Source organism: Nelumbo nucifera, chromosome 3 (genome assembly GCF_055504915.1).
Source record: "Nelumbo nucifera cultivar China Antique chromosome 3, China Antique-T2T, whole genome shotgun sequence".
NCBI lineage: Eukaryota > Viridiplantae > Streptophyta > Magnoliopsida > Proteales > Nelumbonaceae > Nelumbo > Nelumbo nucifera.
In genome coordinates, this window is record NC_142651.1 from 19,628,400 (window position 1) to 19,641,870 (window position 13,471).

General features: G+C 35.6%; 1 protein-coding gene across 2 annotated transcripts; it reads left to right on the forward strand.

Moving 5' to 3' along the window:
- The first annotated feature begins 5,349 nt into the window (after positions 1–5,349).
- LOC104600372 (chaperonin 60 subunit beta 4, chloroplastic) lies at positions 5,350–12,652 on the forward strand. 2 transcript variants are annotated; one of them, XM_010263281.3, is made up of 14 exons: positions 5,353–5,602; positions 5,690–5,815; positions 6,762–6,899; positions 7,333–7,428; positions 8,070–8,312; positions 8,391–8,625; positions 8,833–9,002; positions 9,355–9,432; positions 9,545–9,616; positions 9,735–9,839; positions 10,370–10,462; positions 10,624–10,716; positions 11,212–11,335; positions 12,185–12,652. In XM_010263281.3, exons 1-14 carry the CDS (start codon positions 5,444–5,446, stop codon positions 12,220–12,222), a joined length of 1,770 nt encoding a protein of 589 aa, XP_010261583.1. In that variant the 5' UTR covers positions 5,353–5,443; the 3' UTR covers positions 12,223–12,652. The 2 variants fall into 2 exon arrangements, with proteins under 2 accessions (XP_088757574.1, XP_010261583.1); XM_088901448.1 differs by lacking the exon at positions 11,212–11,335 and having other exon boundaries at positions 5,350–5,602; positions 12,185–12,326.
- Positions 12,653–13,471: the final 819 nt, after the last annotated feature.

Here is a 13,471-nt window from a genome sequence, read left to right on the forward strand (position 1 = left end):
GGTATCTCAAAAATCTCAACTGCACCAGATAACTCCCCTCAACAACTCTCCTCCCCCAATTACCACTATCATCCTCCCCCCGGCCAAAATAAGGATGATGAGGAGGCAAGCTTTGCACCAACCACCAAGTGGACTGTGCGGTTGAATCCCGGGCCGAGGTGGTGATAAGGAAGTTGGGGAATTAATGGTGACCGGTCAGCCCATTGTCGTATTATATTCACAACAGCCACCCAAGCGGTGGAGATTGGAGTAGATGGATTGTCTCCTTACGCTCATAAGCAGTCAGGCCCTTAAAAATGGCATTAATTTGACCTAAGTTTTGTAGGATTTTGATTTTCTTAATTTAATTTGAGCTGAATAAAAATCGAAATCATCGGATTAATTCCATGCTAAAAGAGAATTAGACCACAATTAATAACTAAAAGGATTATGTAAATGTATAAAAATATCGATTTTATGAATGTATTGATGGAGGGTGATTTGGTATGACCATGCACGTGGATGTGATCTGTACGAAGGATGACAACTCAGCGAAAAGAGCCCAGTCAGCAATAGTTAGAGTTCGGGTGTTTGGTCACTTTGGCACAAAACTATTTCAACGTAAAGGTATCTCGGCACTTAATCTAGTTCGGGTTCAAGACCTAGAGTGACACATCATCAATTCCAATTCCAGAAGATGCCTAATGAACTCCGAACCTCACAGGATCACAACACATAACGGAAGGCCTTATCTTCTCCCTGCCCGGATCGGGCGGAGATGATAGACCTCCTTAACTAGTATGCTACTCTTTGACTAAAGCGGAAACGGACATCATCTACTCAGGCCGAAGATTCCCATGATCCATGGCAACTTAGTTATATAAGGGCTGCAATCCCTCCAAAGCCCAGGTATGCACGATTATTTACGTTCAAGTTCTTTAGCATCCAATACTCTAGCTCGCAATCACAGCACATTATTAACTTAAGCATCAGAGCGACTTCACCGGGTCTTCCACCTCGGATTCTTTGATCTATTTTCTTGCAGTTCGAACCAGTTCACTACGCAACTAGCTTTTAAGTCATCTTCTGGCTAGGAGCAGCCAGATCGCACATCATCAATAATATTCCTTAAAAACTTTAAAAATATGAAAATGACTAAAAGTATAAACTTCTCCTTTTCATTCGTGGGAATAGGAGTTTGAAATTGGAACCAGAATTCAATCAATTCCCATTTACTTCTCAATAGTGTGGAATTTTCCCATTTGAGAGAATGGCCATTTTCTTTCCATTTATTGAGATGAGAATTCATTTAACCTGATTTTAATTTCAATTCCGGTGGTTCTTGTCTGAACCAAACATCCAGTAGGAATAGACTATTTTGATTCGATCTGATGGGAAAGTAATCTTAAATAGCCTGATACTTAATTTAATTATATTTGTAAAAATTCAAAAAAAAACTACAAAATTCTAAATGGGTTGAGAAGCAATATGACAAATCTAACAAACATTTCAGAAATAGTAATAGAAGGGACTGTTGCAATGCACAAACTGAAGTTAAAAGGATGCGCATGTTACCACATTCGATCAGTTTATAACAATTGGTTCTGAGCGAGTTTAAATAGCCTTGCTGTTTTTTTTTTTTGTTTTTAAAAATAAAAAACACTGAAATTTAAAGGGGTTGGGAAGCAACATTAGGAATCTGACATGGACAACTGCACTTGAGAATATAGAATAGATAGATAAAAGAAATATAATAAACGAATTCAACTATAATGTCAGAAAGACATGATACTAAGAAAAGTTTTCCCAATCATCCAGTATCATAAGAGTGGTAATAAATTAGGTGGATTTTCAGCAAAATTCATTGGGGGGGGGGTTGATTGGTCATTACCTTTCCAATATCATGTCTTTCTTGCATTATAGATTTTTCCATAATAAAATATTATATATTAATTAATTTTTAAAAAATTTCATTTCCCTCGACAAAAAAGAAAATTAATGCAAAATTATTACATAATTAAAACTCTTGGGCCACTTTAATTCCTCCAATATGAAGCTCCATAGTTCATACCAAGTTGGATATAATTCATTTCTATACAATGATGCATTTTTCAACTTAAAGATCTACATAGAAGCATTTTCTTAAGAGGGCTGTGCTTGGTTGCAATGCAAAAACAAATATGTACTCTGCATAAATATTCTCTTTCTAGTTCAAGAATGCAAAATGGATTTATAATGTAAACTGTTTTTTGCATTCTTCTTGTTTGTTTGAAATCGGTGAAAAGCATGGGCCCCATCATTAAATGCCTTAAACTTTTGGTCAAATGCACAAATTATCAACGAGTACAAAAAAATGTATCCAAAAAATGGGTACAGTAATGTCCTCTCCTCAAGATACAAAAATGTCATAAAGCACATTTTTTGCCTCTTCATTGCATTTTTTCATGTCAAATAAACACTCACAAATCCGATCTGTGGTACATAAATACCCCAATTAGGCGTTTGTATCACAAACAAGCGCAGCCGAGAGAACAAATTTTGCAACTCTTGGAGTTTGTTTTTTTCCCTATAATATGCGCTTGCAAATATAATCCAACCATTTGTTTGGTCGGAATCGGATCCAATTCTCATTCTAGTTTGCAAAGAAGAAAAGAACTCATAAGAAAAAAAACCCCTAAACCCTAAATTAAATAATAAAATATTAGTAAAATAGTAATAAAATAGTACTATTATAATAAAATATTAATAAAGTAATATTAACAAACAAATATATTAATTATTAAGTAACAATAAATTATTAATAGACTAGTAATAAAATATTATAAAAATAATAACAAATTCATAATATTAATAAAATATTCATAATTTAATAATAGATATAAAGATATTAATTATTAAATACTGATAACATAATAATAATAATAATAAACTTGTAATAAAATTCATAATAAAGTGCTAATAAAATAATAATTGAATATTCATAAAATATTAATAAATACTAATAAAACAATAATAATAAAATATTTATAAACTAATACAAAATTAAAAGTTTTTTTTTGTTAATTCTAATTATGACTTCAAAGGAACCGAACAACAACGATTGGAATATAATCTAACTACGATTCTCATATGAACCAAACAACCGTTTGGCTGGGTGGAATCATAATGATTCCGGTTTCTAGTGGAATGGTATTTCCTCATGTGAGGGATTGAGATCCCATTCCAGTTGATTTTAATTCCAATTCTAATTCCTATAATAATCAGACAAGCTATGGGAATGGACCATTCTGATTCCAATTGCTAACAAAATGGACCCTTAATTTATTAAATGCTCTTTGAGGTTTTCTAGAAGATCCCTTAGGGCAACTTCATTCATCAAAAGAACTTGGTTTACATCTCTTGTACAACAATAAAGAAAAGGAAATTTGGAATTTTTGATCAAGTTTTTACTCTTGTACAAGAAGTAGAATGTTTGGCTACTTTGTGTGCAGCCATGTTTGTTTTTCTAGAAATATGGCAAACTGAAGAATTTGAAAAGCAACTCAGTAGATATTTGCACTCAGCGACCAAAGTGCTAATAGACCACGGTGGCTCTGGCAATCCACCAACAAACAATGATCAAAGGGCTTTCTTTCTGACGAGGAACCACTCTAGCAAAGAGGAATTCATCAGCACTGCTTCGAAGTACCATGCCACCACCAGACATGTTTATTCCAACAACGCCACCCACATTGAGTTTTACCACTCCCCATGGTGGTTTTGACTTTTGACCACCTAACTGTGCTTAGATCTAAAGAGAAAGGTAGAGTGTTGTGGGCCATGGCATCAGAGATAGAAGTTTGGATGATTGTTTCTGCAAGAATCTGGGCCCAGTTGATGATGATGGAGGGAGGATGGAAATTTGAGCCCTTGAAGACTAGATCATTTTGAGCTGTCCATATGAACCTTATCTTAATAAAAGGTGGTTTTCATTATTTTGTTGCTTGTCCAATTCCAGCCAGAGATCGATCCAATTAATAAGGTGGTTATCATCACTCTTCGTGTTTGAAAGTTTGCTGGATCCAAACGAGATGCAACGAACCAGCTGAACCAAAAAAAAAAAAAAAAAGAAGTTTCATTGATTCTCCTTCTGAACTGCAAAATGGGGCACAACTTTTCTGGTATGCGATCAAATCTGAAAAGGTTATCTTTGACGGACAGGAGATTGTATGGGTTGAGGATGACATTTTAAAATGATGGAAATGAACTATTATCTCATTACTTTGAATAAGAAAAAAACAAGATACGTAAATAAAAAGGTTTATACAGATATGTAAAATTAAGGGCAAAATGATCCCAACGGAGGGTAATTTGGAGATTCAGAAATGTTAAATAAATACAAAACAAATACATAAGAATATTTTTAAAAAATAATTAACGGAATGTTAACGGAGGGGGCAAAGTGTTAGAATCTGAGTTCATGGGAATCTTTGTGTTAAATATGGAAATAGGATTAAACTAACTGAATGCAATAGCTGTTTAGTGGTTCCATGCAGACCTGTTCATGGGCCGGGTTGCCTGGCTCAGCCCGTCTAAGCTTGGACAAACTTTTAAACCGGCGGGCTTGAGATTGGGCTTAATTGGGCTTGGTCTTTTTCAAATAAGCCTGGCTCAGGAGTCAAGCCCGCCCAGCTTGATAATAATAGGAAATATAATATATTATATAATATTATGTAATAATAATATTAGTAGAAAAATGTATTATATAATAAAATATAATGTATATAGAATATTATATAATATGAAAATGTTATTAATATATTGTAAAATATCTGTCTAGGTCGAACTTTGGGCCTTATATAGGGCCAGGCACGAGTTTAGTCAATTTCTGTTTATAAAGAAGCAAAGCATGGCCGAGCCCAGCCTGTTAATAGGTCTAGTTCCGTGGCCCCTAAGCCATGGTTTTCAAAATCAGATTGGACCAGATGGTTAGACCAAAAAATTCAGGAATCAATTCTGTTTCACCTTAAAACCATTTTTTGGCCAAAAATCATTAGTTTGGTCAATAACCCGCTAACTTGGGTGATCAAACCATCGACCTGGACAGTGGATTTTGACCATATTTTATTATTTATTTTTTAAGTCAAAATTAGCCATTTGAAGCAAACGGTTGGACCATTTGACTCAAGAACCGCCCGCCAAAACAGTTCTCTATCCAGTCTGGTTTTAAAATCCTTGCCTTAAACAGTAAAATTAGGGGTCGGTCGCAATGAAGAAAGAAAAGCTTGAAGAAAATTCACAGATATTTTTAGCCGTCTACGTTTATAGACGGTATGCAATCTCGATAAAAATACCGCCAAACTCTCTCTCTCTCTCTCTCTTATCCACCATATATCTCTTTAACATACTTGCATGCTAGTTCAATAATGAAATAGATATTTGCAGGCGCAACAGAACCCACTACTCCAACTGAACTTCACTAATCATGGCAACTTGTTCTCTAACTCCTATCTCTGCAATCTCTCTCTCCAAATCAACGTTGCATAATTCAACTAAAAGGTCTTCTTCATCTGCTTTGAGCACAAGTGCGATGGCTAAAGAGCTCTACTTCAACCATGATGGTTCGACCATGAAGAAGCTTCAGGTCACAATTTCAGTTGGGCTTTTCATTTTAGTTGTTTATTCACTCGTGTCGTGTTTTTTCATGAATTTCATGCATTTCGTGATGCAGGCGGGGGTTGACACGGTAGCAGAGCTGGTTGGGGTGACTTTGGGTCCCAAGGGTAGGAATGTGGTGCTGGAGAACAAGTATGGACCTCCAAAGATTGTTAACGATGGTGTTTCCGTCCTTAAGGAGGTAAACCGCGGATGCTTTTCAGTTTTTCTCTTTCTCTTAATTTCTGTTCTTTCATTCTTTTATGATTTGGTGTCCTTACTTGGTACTGATGTTGGATTATGCTGCTTAAATCATGGTGCTCCTTGGAGAGCACTGTTTTCTTTGTGTTGTTCTTCGTACTTGGGCCAATTGTTAGTTCTTATGCGTTCCTCTATTCTTCTTTCTGAAGATGTGGCTCTGAATCACGGTTATGAAGGGTGAGCCCTTGAAAAATATAAGTTAAAAACGGATAGAGAAAGAAACTCTGTTTTTCCTATTTCGTCTTATGTTTTAGTATCTATTTGGGTCTATGCTGCATGAAATAGAATTGAAATTTGAGAAGCATTGATTCAAATTACAGTGTTCTTTTTCTGAATTAGCAAAATGGTGGTTATTATTATTGTTCACATTGATCGGGCTGCTGATGTGTATGGCTTCCTACCGATTATGGAATAGTTTTTTCAGATTTAATTTGGCTTGGTGAAGCCGAAATGGAGGGCAGTGTTTTTTCTCTTCTCTTCTCTGATTATGAGGGTTCTAATTTTTCATTTAATTTGTTCCAACTTGAAAAGACCCTCAAAGTCAATGATCAGTTACTATAATGTCCAAGAGGTATTTCTTGTACAGGTTTTATTTTGAGTTTATGAAGGTTGAATTGACTGAACAAATTAATAATAACGAGTGGAAGTATTTCTGTTTTCTCACTGTATTTTCCTTAGAGAAGTATAACCCTTTTGGACCTTCTAGTTTTGGCCCTAGTTGGGTAAATTGTGCAACTCTTGTACTTCGTGCTGTTTACTTACACTCATGGGGGAAAGAAAAAGGGAGAAACAAACAAAAGAGAGAGTTAACTATCACTTCTTGCTTTTTCTATATAACATTCTATTTCTCTTCCACTTTAATTTGCTTTTATTTGTATTTGTTTAAGATTCAATTGGAGGACCAACTGGAAAATGTTGGTGCAAAATTGGTGAGACAAGCTGGTGCAAAAACTAATGATCTTGCTGGTGATGGATCCACCACTTCTGTTGTTCTTGCTCAGGGTCTTATCACTGAGGGTATGAAGGTATAAATTAAATCCTGTACTTTTAATAGTGTTTTTCTTTTTCTGTAGCAGAAAAAGGAAGGAGAAAGGAGGAAGTGTTCCCTTATTCTTTCCTTCAGTGTTTTGAAGTAGTGAAGAGCCACAGTTATTTTGCAATTCTGCATACTATCATGGTTGCATTTGTTTTTTATTATTTTTTTGATAGGTCTGGTTGCATTTGTTATTAAATTGGAAATGTACCTTTAGGATGACATTCTTTTTGAAGTCCATGAAACACTTTTAACCTTTGCAATATTTTGTTTTTGTGGTTTCCTTGGGTTCAAGGTATCAACATGGGCTCGTTGACAATGAGCCTAGATAGAAAGACTTGCACTTAAGAGTATTGCTTCTTGGCAGAAGAATTACTTGCTAATAAATAACACCTAAAAAGTTCAAGCTCATTTGTTTTTCTTAGGTTATCGCAGCAGGCATGAATCCTATTCAGGTCTCACGTGGGATTGAGAATACTGCAAAAGCCCTTGTTGCAGAACTTAAGTTGATGTCCAGAGAGGTAGGTTGCAGAATGAAGCTTCTTTATATGTTTGAGGGTAAATTCTGTTGGGGAGCTTCTTACATCATTGGTTCCAATTGGATTGTTGGGTTAATTCTGTTAATGGGGTTATGGGAATACCAATTTGCAAAGACGTAATTTATGCCACCAGAACTCCTGATGCGTGTTGTTTTGCGTCAATAGGATCTTAGAAAGCTGTCGTTTAACCAATTATCTCATGTACCTTGGCAATCATTTAGCTGCCAGGTCATCCCTGATATAGGAACCAGCAATATAATATTAGAAACTTTTGGTTCCATGCCAGCTATCCTTGATAGAAACTAAATGAGATGTTGACTGGATACAGACCTAACCTTTGTCTTTTTTATCATAATTTTTTTTGGCACAAAGTGGCTGCTCTTGCACTTGAACCTTTGTTCTCAAGTTTGTCAACCTGAGATTTTACCATTGCACTAAGCAATGGCCCCCTTCTATTCCTATCAAAACGAAAGTAAAATAAAGCAGACAGAACTATAAGGAATAAGAAATTAAGAATATAGTTTAAATTCAGAATAAAAGAAAATATGCCTTTTGACTTGGACAACTTTTATATTATCTCATGCTGGCTGAAGTTAGACTGCCAAAGGTTCTACACCATGCAGGTTGAAGATCATGAACTTGCAAATGTTGCTGCAGTTAGTGCTGGAAATGATTACGTGGTAGGAAACATGATTGCAGATGCTCTCCAACAAGTAGGGAAGAAGGGTGTGGTCACCATCGAGAAAGGGAGATGCACCGAGAACAGTCTGCAGATTGTAGAAGGAATGCAATTTGATCGTGGATACTTGTCTCCTTACTTTGTCACTGACAGGCAAAAGATGTCAGTAGAGTTCCACAACTGCAAGGTAGGACCCTGAATATTGTTATGTTCTATGCTGTCATCCTATTAAGAAATTAGAAAAATGGATTTTTTTTTCTTGCAGTTGCTTTTGGTTGACAAAAAAATCATAAACCCAAAGGAGCTGTTTAGGATATTGGATGGTGCAGTCAAGGAGAAGTACCCCATTGTGATAGTAGCAGAGGGCATTGAGCAGGAAGCTCTGGCTCCAATTATTAGAAACAAACTCAGAGGTGTATTGAAGGCAGCTGCTATTAAAGCTCCTGCCTTTGGAGAGCGCAAGAGCCACTACTTAGATGACATTGCAATCCTGACTGGAGGTAGTGAGCTTATTATTAGAATAATAGTGTCCTGAGTGTTCCAGATGATCTCTCGTTTATAATTGCTAGTACCATATAAACTTTGACACAATAAAATGCAAGTGGACATTCATAATTAGAAGAGGCAATAATTGTCATTTTTCTTTTTAATAACTGTATGAGATTATGAATCTTGTATTGTATGTAGGATTTTCCATTGTTTTGCAGGTACTGTAGTCAGAGATGACATGGGGTTAACACTAGAAAGGTCTGGCAAGGAGGTATTAGGGACTGCTTCTAAGGTGGTGATAACCAAAGACTCGACACTGATAGTTACTGATGGGAGTACTCAACCGGCTGTTAACAAAAGGGTTTCTCAGATCCGAGCCCTTGTTGAGGTCTGTACTCTTCCTTTTAGTGCTGATGCATGTTTCTTTTCTCCTCCATCAGTTTCAAAAGCACTATATACAAATGTCACAAACTACATTTCAAATTGGTATTTTATTTCTCTGTTCCAAGTGTAGTTCTTTGATTGGAGCAGAGCTTTTTATGTCATATGCAGGATTGAAATTCTGTTGTTTTCTTGAACTCTGTTTATCTTTCTACTACATCATAATACTTATTAAACATCTCCTACTCTCCCTCTCTGTCTCTTCCGTTTTCCATATTCTCTACTGTATCATGGTTTGAACCATTTTCTTTCCTTTTTCCAACTCTCTTTATGATATACTGAATTTCTGATCCTTGCAGAATACAGAGGGAAATTTTCAAAAGAAAATACTGAATGAACGAATAGCAAGGTTATGTGGTGGAATTGCTATTATTCAGGTATCCTATTTGATAAAAGAATCTTCAGAAGTTGGCGTTTTGAAAATTTGGAATCTCCAATGTTTCAATGCCTTTCGAATCTGCTATGTTTTACTGTATGCCCTGATGACAGGTTGGAGCACAGACAGAAGTTGAATTGAAGGACAAACAACTGAGAATTGAAGATGCATTGAATGCAACAAAGGTAACAGATTCTCATCTACTCATGCTTTTAGTGAATTTTCAAGTGATTTATTGCACTTCTCTAAACAATTAACTTTCAGGCAGTTTTTTTCCCCTGATTGGAAATGGTAAACTTTCAGGCAGCTATTGAGGAAGGTATTGTGGTTGGTGGTGGCTGTAGCCTGTTGAGGCTATCTCTGAAGGTGGAAAATATCAAAGACACGTTGGAAAATGAAGAGCAGAAGGCATTATACCTTTTCCTCTCCTTTAGATTTAGATATAACAATTGATCCTGTGGTAAAACTAATAATTCAATTCAGTTTTAGAGTGTTGGTTGTCTATTGTGTATTATGTTCTTGTTATCTAATTTTAAATTATAAATGTGGTAGCATTATTTGAGTCTTGATGTACATAAGACTAGGATATCCTATTCTAAATCACAAAACAGATCACTATTACAATTTACTGCCCAACAACACTGTCATGACAACAGCTAGTTGTAAATGCATTGTTTTCTTGTATTATTCCATCTGAACTGAGACACTGTACTCCTATAGAACTCAAATGTTATACATTATGCTATGTATATTTTCTTCCATATCATACATACTCTTCATACAGTCTTGTTGATTTTTTTTTTGTTTTGCTTAAATATTTTACATTTTATAGTTACTTCTTTATTTTTTTTGTTTTTTATTACTGTATTTGACTATGGGGCCAATGATATGAAGATTGTGTTATTACATATAGAAATTCTTTTTATTTTTGGGTGCAGATTGGAGCTGATATCTTTAAAAGAGCCTTAAGCTATCCATTAAGATTGATAGCCAAAAATGCAGGTGGAAACGGAAGTGTTGTTGTAGAGAAGGTCTGCATATAATTCCTTTTTGGAATACTTGAATGCGATTACTTTTTTACTGTTTTTTTCTCAACTTGTTTTCTCTTTTTATTTTGATTTTTGAATTTTATAAGAGCAATTATGTTGACATTTAACAAGATGTACTATTATAAACTATTTTGGTTTGCCAGGTCCTGTCTATTGATGATGTGCGGTATGGATACAATGCAGCAAAGGACTGTTATGAAGATCTAATTGCTGCTGGAATTATTGATCCAACAAAGGTATACTTCAATAGATCTTATAGAAATGTAATAATTATTCATTTATTTCTAATAGAAAAGTTCTTTTACACCCTCATAATTCATAAAATGTAGAGACAAGCAGTATTGCTAATGCAATGAAGCAATAACTAATCTCCTCCTAATCTCTTCAGCCACCTATGCGATGCCACATCCAAACTAGTGCCTAGATGTTGATAACATTGGAGACAAGTATTTAAATAAATATTGAAATACATTAGATTAGAACTGTATAAATGGTATAAAAAGTTTTCAGGTTGATGGTTAAGTCCATCTTATGTCTCCAAACTATGTTAGTATCTTATTAATAATAAAGAAAAACTATGTTAGTAACTTGATATATAGGTGTTTGATGATGGTTGACATAGTGTGCATATGGATGCATTCTATTTGTTCAAAGACCAATTCTAGTGGTTTTCTATTAAGCTGGACATAGATGGTATATCATACATGATTCTCCATTCCTAATTGATCCAGGTGGTAAGGTGTTGCTTGGAACATGCTGCATCTGTTGCTAAGGTTTTTTTGACATCTGATGTGGTCATTGTTGACATCAAGGAATTAGAGCCTGTTCCAATGAGAAAACCAATTCCAAGCTCAGGTACTTTCTCTTAATATTATACATAATTTATATTTATTCCCAAACACAACCATTTCTTTGTTTCTGTTTTTATTCTTATCCTCATGAGAAGGTCTTGTTGAAATTTTAAATTTTCAGCAGTAACACAAATTGGCAGTTTTTTTGTTCCTCTTTCTGCTCCTCGCATCATTTCCAGTGTCTTCCCCTGTTCAGCAGTCTATCAACAGTTGGGCACTTCTCTAGAGTTGCAGTTCACACCAGGAACTTCACTTTAGATGGAGATTGGATCTGCTCCCTGCACCTACTGACAGGACACTACAGCCACACATCGGGAACTTCTCCCATAGTTGTATGTTGTCATTCATGGGAGATGTTCCAATGCACATCTGTAGTGTCCCATGGTGCAGCTGGGCTCCAGATTGTGTGGCTAGGGAAGTTAATATTAGGATTATAGTCCAGTTTCTTGAAGAAGAATTTGACAGGAAAAAAAAACCGACTCATCCCACTCCCAGCACCTTTTATCTGCCTGCCCCACTTGTGGTGTTAAAGTGTGAATTCTTCAGAGCAGTTTTGCTGCTTGTTCTTTTTTCCTGACTTTCCTGTTATGACTCATGAAGTTCCTAGCAAGCTTTACAAAGTAATTATATTCTGATTTAAATAAAAATGAATTTTTAATAATAATCTTCACATCTTTCTAGTACTCTTTGCGTATCTTAAAGTTATGGATATACACGCCTCTGGCTTCTATTATGGTATGAAGAAACATCCAGGAACACAATTAATTTGACAGAATTGATACCCCAAGTTAAAAACCAGATATCACTGTATTGTCTTGACAATAACTAATCCAGTATGTCTTGTATCATGTAGGTGTAGGACCTGTCGGTTTGAAGTCTGGAGTCTTTTAGATGAGTTGGACTGTCAAAAGTTCAAATTCTCTGCTTCTTTGCTTTCAAATGAAAAAGACTAGTTCCCTGGCAGTGGAGATGATCCAAGAGAAGGGATTGAAAAGGATGATCTTCTGCACTGGTGGATTCTGGTTATCAATTAAAAATGCAGTCTAGAGATCAGATGAAGTTGCTTTCATGCACTTCTTCTCCCTGAATATGTACTGGGGAAAAAGGGTTGATGCAAGAGCTGGAAGCTCAAAACCACCTAGTTTTCAGCCTCAATTTTGGAAGGAAATGCTGCTGTGACCTGGTGAAGCTGGAGGAGGAAAGCCAGAAAAGAATGCCACTTAAGGAGATTGCCACCATCTTAAAATATGTACAAAATAATGAATTCATGTTATGGATCAATAATGAAAATCTTGGTTTTTTTTCCTGGTTTTAGTTTTAATCTTAACCCACTTTAGAGATTAATATTTGCTTGTGGCTGTTTTTTGAGGGGAGGAGTGTCAATTTGGTATCAAAATATTGCCGTCTTTTTTTTATTGATAACATCAACGATCTTTTGGTGGGTGTTAATTTTTAGCAGAATAAATCAACCTTAACCGGCTTTCAGGAGGTCGTAGGTTCAAATCTGTGGTCTTCCCACTTTCTGATACTGTGCCATGGTAAGGTTGCTTAGCCTAAACGTTATCACGGTTTCCTTGATGTTCTCTTGAAAAAAACTAAATCCTTAATTACCCACTTTCCAACAAGTACAAAGGAAAATATAAAAAAAACACAAAATAAGTGGTTGAGGGAAAGGGAGAACATCGAAAGAAAAAACATCCCCATATATAACATTACATGTATAATATCGTTGGAGGGAGATTCAAATTTACAAGAATCTCTCTTTTCCTTTTCTTGTGTTTTGTTCCTTCCTCTTTCCACCATTGAATGACTCTTTGTCCCACTTTGCTTGGGAAAGGAGTGGAAGTGGAATATATTTATAGTTTTGCTTAAATTGAATCTTTTCAATTCCATGTATGTGAGGTTTATAGATATTCCATGTATGTGAATAGACGTGGGTAGAGTTCTTGTGGGCAGGTGATCCAAAGTCTCGAATAAATGCATCATAAGGGACAAATACGGTTTTAAAGAAAGTGACCAAGTGGCACGACTCAGCCCTCTATCTTCTTACAATTCCTAGTTTCAAGTTCTTATAACACCTTCACAAATTGTAACTTTGGTTTGGAAAGCGATTATCAATAAATTTCATGTTCTCTCTTTA

Excerpts from the sequence above, each read along its gene's own strand:
- LOC104600372 (XM_010263281.3), top strand. The coding sequence starts at position 5,444 with ATGGCAACTTGTTCTCTAACTCCTATCTCTGCAATCTCTCTCTCCAAA. Across the intron at positions 5,603-5,689 it reads CGACCATGAAGAAGCTTCAG|GCGGGGGTTGACACGGTAGC; the intron begins GTCACAATTTCA and ends TTCGTGATGCAG. Across the intron at positions 9,840-10,369 it reads TGGAAAATGAAGAGCAGAAG|ATTGGAGCTGATATCTTTAA; the intron begins GCATTATACCTT and ends TTTTGGGTGCAG.